General features: G+C 37.6%; 1 protein-coding gene across 1 annotated transcript; it reads right to left on the reverse strand.

The window, feature by feature from the left end:
- Positions 1-4,560: 4,560 nt before the first annotated feature.
- On the reverse strand, positions 4,561-5,187 carry LOC112509049. Its single transcript, XM_025113926.1, has one exon. The coding sequence runs from the start codon at positions 5,185-5,187 to the stop codon at positions 4,561-4,563; it is 627 nt and encodes a 208-aa protein (XP_024969694.1).
- Positions 5,188-6,115: the final 928 nt, after the last annotated feature.

The following is a 6,115-nucleotide window of genomic DNA, read 5'->3' on the forward strand; positions in this document are numbered from 1 at the left end:
CTAGAAGAAGTTCTTGACAAGTATGACATCAAGCATATAGTAGCCACTGCCTACCATCCTTAGACCAATGGATTAGCTGAATTGTCAAATAAGGAGATAAAAGGAATTTTAGCCAAAGTAGTCAAACCACATAGAAAATATTGGGCCTCTAAGTTAGATGTGCTTTATGCGCCTATCAGGCTGCTTTCAAAACCTTTATTGGTATGTCACCCTACAAACTGGTCTTTGGAAAAGCATGTCATTTACCTGTAGAACTGGAGCACAAAGCCTATTAGGCTATTAAGGAGCTTAATATGAATTTAGACGATGCTGGGAGAAAAAGAACCAACAACTCTGCGAACTAGAAGAACACAATAATTTTTTCCTAGGAAAGTACTAAACTTTACAAAGAAAATACAAAAAAATGGCATGATAAAAGGATTCTTCCAAAAGAGTTCACTAAAGGTTAAAAAACCTTGTTATTTAACTCTATGTTAAAATTATTTCTTGGAAAACTAAATTCAAGATGGACCGGACCTTACATCATTGGCAAAGTGTACCCTTACGAAATTATAGACTTAATAGATCCAGGTAGAGGTACTACTTTCAAGGTAAACGGACAAAAGTTAAAACCTTTCTTTGATCTCATGGCTCTCACATAACCTGTTGATGTTGTTTTTCTAAAATAAATATCTAATAATTGGGTTTTCCATAAAGCCAAGCTTAGTGTAAATATTGCTTTTTAAATTTTTATGTTTTATTTTACTTTATATTTTTAAAGTTTAGTTTAAATTTAATTTTTTTAGGATAAAATTCTAATTTTAGTTGTTTTTATTATCATTATATTAAAATTTTGGGCTTAGCTAAATTTTGGGCTGAGGCTTTTGTAACAAGCCCATGGCTACTTTTCTTTTCTCTTTGTTTATCTCATTACATAGGCCCAAGGCATTTCGGCCCATCTCAAGGCCCGCATCATCACAAAGGTCGATTGAATTAGCCTTCCAAGAATTCTCAAATCAATCCACACCTTGCAGCATATTGTACTTGTTTCTTGCAGATTACAACTCACCCAGGCCATAATTTTCAAAAGTGATTTGACTTCCTAGTTGGCGCCCTAAAGAATCTGCAAATCGAGTACAAATTCTGAGCATTCAACCGTTCTTCCAATAAAGGTTAGTACAATTGTCACTTCAAATTGAAAACTGATTTTCATACTTGGGGAAGAAGCATTCACGAACTTAAAAACACTCTGATTTCTCATCGCATTCACTGTCCATTCATCATTTCCCTTCATCCTCGACACAGTGCTCTTTCACCATTACTATGAACTCTAATAGTTATCATCAAGTCTCGACCAAGAAGGAGAGTATCACCCTCTGATGCTACCCTATCTCAACCCACAAACACTGAAGCCTCTCACAATAGACCCACTACCCAGCCAGAAAGCATTATTCATGCTATACCTCTTAACCAAGTTCCTTTTGAGGAACCACCACCATAACCTCTAATCACAAGAAGGTTAATAAGGAGTAAAGCAAAGGGGAAAACTAATCTGAAGCCATTCAAGAAAAAGAAAGGGAGTGTGGTTTTAGTATCTGCTGACACTGATTCATTGCCTGATCATGAATCACCACAAAGTAAAGTGCAAAAATCTACAAGAGGTAGCACTTCTAATCCTTTGGATGCACTAGCAGAGGTTGCTAGGGCACAAGTAATCACACCACCATCTTCCCCTATGAAAACTCCACAACAAGAAACAAGTATCTCCATACCCCTACCTTTGACTGTCAATATGGTTACTGCTTTCACCTCAAGACCCTCAAGCCAGTGTCGGCACCCTGTTGAGGTAATCCCTTGATGAGGCAATAGATGCCTCAAATGAAATTTTAGGGATAAAGAAAACCCCTCCACAAACCGAGGCCCCTACCATCACCATGGTTAATATTAAACCCCCTTTGATCACTAAAATCACACCTAAGGGTAGTTCCTCTTTCAAACAAGGTGTCCATGAAGCGCTTGCAGCCATGGACATATTCATTGGAATAGAACCCTCTACTAATCAAACACCCTCCATCAACCCAATCCCCATTACAGATATTGTTTCCAATCCAATCCCATCCATTGAACCTTCTAATACCTATGATGATCAACCAATGGAAGAATACCTAGCCAATGAGCCTTCTGAACCTCTTACTTAGGGATGGGAATGGGGCGGGGATCCTAACACCCCTCCCCGTCCTGATCCCCCGTATGTGTCCCCGTCCCCTATAACACACATGTTACTGAAACACTATTACCGCATAATTCTTGAGTTTAATTACAAGGAAAATCTCAACAAAATATGGGATACATGTATATACCATCAAAAGATAAGTTTGTACCAACATTTACATCTAAACTACCGAAGAGTGTTCATACGGAAAACATCAACCCGGAAAAATGACAATTATACAATTAATACCCAAAAGTATAAACTACCATGTACCAAAAAATGACGATCCCTGCTTCCGACACGAACAATCAACGGTCAAACAACTTTCTCTTTACCCCTATCTTCTTTTCCTGAAACGTTTACCACAAGAAGGATAAGCTAACAAAGCTTAGTGAGTTTAAATGGACATCATGTGCATCATGTCTCACATAAGTTCACATACAATGAAAGTCAAGGAGTACAAGGGTCAATTATCATCAAATGCCTGTTCTATCAAAGCATATTTTCTCAAGGAAACAATAAAGGCAATCAACTTTCAACGAGTACTCAATCACATGAACTTATCCCATAAACACATCGGATACTCATAATCATGCTATGTATAGCTAGTACATTAACCAACAATTTATGAATAAAACAATCAACAAAGATTTGGTTTAACTGACCAATCCATGTTCCTCCACTTCCGGATGGTGTACAAACCCTATACTCATCTTCTTGCAATAACCATCCTCCATCCCCGGACAGATGAGTAGGGACAGCCCCCTCCGGTTGTCTCACCCGGATCCAAAGGTGCCCGACAACCAGCGCCCAACACAAGAACAAAGCAACAAAACAAACCATTACAAGGAGTGATCATGGTATAACAAGTATGAAGACTATAAGGATAGGACATATACACATATAGCACAAAATAGACACATATTCAAGTAAACTCACATTACAATTCAGTTGTATTAAACCAAGTGGTCGAATACCTATTCCAATTCCAATTCAAAGGTTGAAAACCACCTCCAAGACTTCCATACAATCTTAAACAATCCCTGGAAGTCATATTCAAAGTCTCATTAGTGATGCACATCAAGAACTTACACAAATCTCATTTCAATTAAGGCACTCTACTTTGAATTCCATTCTAAACACTTAACTTGCAGACCCATTTTGATGCTTTCAAACTCAAATTCACCAATTCACCTCTGAAGGTAAGTTGTATCACTTTGTCTTACCTTTTCAGAGCTTATTTATACATAATTTTAGGAATCTTATACTATTTTCTAGGATTTTTCAAAGACAGGGCTATAACCATGCTAACATATGCTCAAAACATCCATTTTTCATTAAAAAAACATGACCAATACTAGTCCAATCATTTTCAAATTCATAGATTCACTTATTTTTACCATATTACACAATAAATTAATCATAAACCAAGATTATTACATCAATTTCCTACCAATTTCATCATATTTCACTTTGCCTCCAAAAAATCAACACATGTTCTTGAGTTAACATTATACTTTTCAAGAAATCTTACAGTCCATCCATGGATTTCACATACTAATAGATAATAACACTTAATCTTAACATAATTTCATTACTAAATCATCACATGCATGGACTTAAAACTAATCAATTATGTACAATATCAAAAATAAGGCTAGGAGGTGAGTTTTACCTTTGATTTCTCCTCAAATCCTTCAAAAGTCTTGTTAAATCACTTGATTTAGGGTTAGATTAGCTCCCAAGTGTGTGTGTTCTCACCTTAGAACACCAAGCACTGATTTTGGGTTAAATGTGGGGTAAAATGGGGCTGTTTTGGGTTTTTTCACGACTTAAACCCGAGTTGGGTCGGATTTGATTCGGTTTGGTACCCATTTTGACTACTAAACACTAAAAATTGCATAACTTTTCGCTCGGAACTCCGTTTTCGATGAGGTTTTCTCCTACGCGTTCGTAAGACAGAAAGTATCTCCCAATAAAGAAGTTTTACTTATTTGTAACTTAGACATTATACTTTCTTTAATTCCATTAGTTGATTTTATGATCAGAATCACATAAAAAAATTCTACAACACTTATAATACCTCCGGCCCAAATGATTCTAAACTTAGTTCCAAACTTTCGAATTCCATAAAAGTCTTTCGTTCGAACCCAATGCTGAAAACCATACCGAAAAAATGATATTTCCAACACATACTTAGCCAAAACGCAACATACTTTGATTTCTCAACATTTAACCACTCCAAAATCTTACTCAAACATGTTTAAGGATATTCCAACCTTTAGATCACATATAAGCATAAAGTTAAGGCATATTAGGAAGATGGATATTACAAATACCTTATCCTTTTGAGGATTTCGTCCTCGAAATCAAGGTCTGTCAAATAACTCTGAATACTTGGCCTTCATTTCATCTTTGTTCTCCCACGTCCCATTTGGACCATGGTGATGCTTCCATTTAGCAAGCACCAAATCTACAATCTTATTTCGGAGATTAACGGTTCTTTCATTTAGAATGGTTTCGGGTTCTTCTATGCACCTCAATCTTTTATCCAACTTGATCTCCTCCAATGGAACAGTCTCATCATGTTTACCCAAACATTTCCTTAGATAGCCCACATGGAAAACGTCATGAATACCGGAGAGTTCTTTCGGCAACTCCAAATGATAAGCTTGTTTTTCAATGCACTCAAGGATTTTAAATGGCCCAACAAAACGTGGACCCAACTTCTCTTTTTTGCCAAACCGTAGAATTCCCTTCCAAGGTGATACCTTCAACATCACCATATCTCCCACTTCAAACTGAATCGGTCGTCGTCGTTTGACAACATAAGATTTATGTCGATGTTGGGCTGCTTTTATTCTTTCACGTATAACCCATATCTTATCATGTGTGACTTGAATTAACTTTGGTCTGACCAACACTTTCTCTCTGGTTTCTTGCCAACAAAGAGGCGTATGACACTTACGTTCGTACAAAGCCTCAAATGGAGCCATACCGATTATGGAGTGATAAATGTTATTATACGCGAATTCCACGAGTGGCTAGTGGTTATCCCAACTTTCACCAAACTCCAAGATACAAGCTCGTAACATATCCTCCAAGGTTTGAATTGTACGTTCTGACTGTCAATCGGTTTGGGGATGATACGCGGTACTAGGTGCGACACGCGTCCCCAATTCTCTTTGCATACTCGACCAAAAATTCAAGGTAAACCGAGAATCACGATCAGAAACTACCTTTATCGATACACCGTGACAAGCAATAATCTCAACAATGTATATTGTGTCCAACAATTCATAGAATAATCTTCCCGAACTACGAGAAAATGAGCACTGTTTGTCAACTGATCAACAATCACCCAAACACTATCGTGCTGATGAGAAGTCTTTGGTAGTTTCATTACGAGGTCCTTGATCACTTCCCATTTCCAAACCGGTACCTCCAAAGGTTGTAAACTACCATAAGGCTTTTGGTGTTCAACCTTCACTTGCAAACACGTGACACATCTCTCAACAAAATGCCCAATATCCACTTCCATACCCGGCCACCAATACTCAGTATGCAGATTATGATACATCTTTGTACCGCTGGGATGAACATACATTCTAGATTTGTGAACTTCTGCTAGAACAGTCTCTCGTAAACCACCAAGTTTCGACACCCAGATTCGGACCCTAAACACTTTCTTGCCACGACTATCATCTGAAAGAGAATCTGCACATCCAACCATCCGCTTAGACTTCACATGTTCAGGTTTTAAGGCTTCAACTTGCCATCTTCATAGATAGTCAATAAACGTAGACTCTATAGACGTGTGAGTGATGATGTAACGCATATAAGAGACATACACTTTTCAACTCAAAGCATCTGCCACTACGTTGGCTTTACCAGGATAATATAGTATCTCACAGTCATAGTCTT

The sequence above is a fragment of the Cynara cardunculus genome (genome assembly GCF_001531365.2).
Source record: "Cynara cardunculus var. scolymus isolate 2C chromosome LG 3, CcrdV1, whole genome shotgun sequence".
Taxonomy (NCBI): Eukaryota; Viridiplantae; Streptophyta; class Magnoliopsida; order Asterales; family Asteraceae; genus Cynara; species Cynara cardunculus.

Bases quoted from the DNA above. Each gene is read 5' to 3' on its own strand.
- LOC112509049 (XM_025113926.1), bottom strand. From the start codon at position 5,187: ATGGCTCCATTTGAGGCTTTGTACGAACGTAAGTGTCATACGCCTCTT.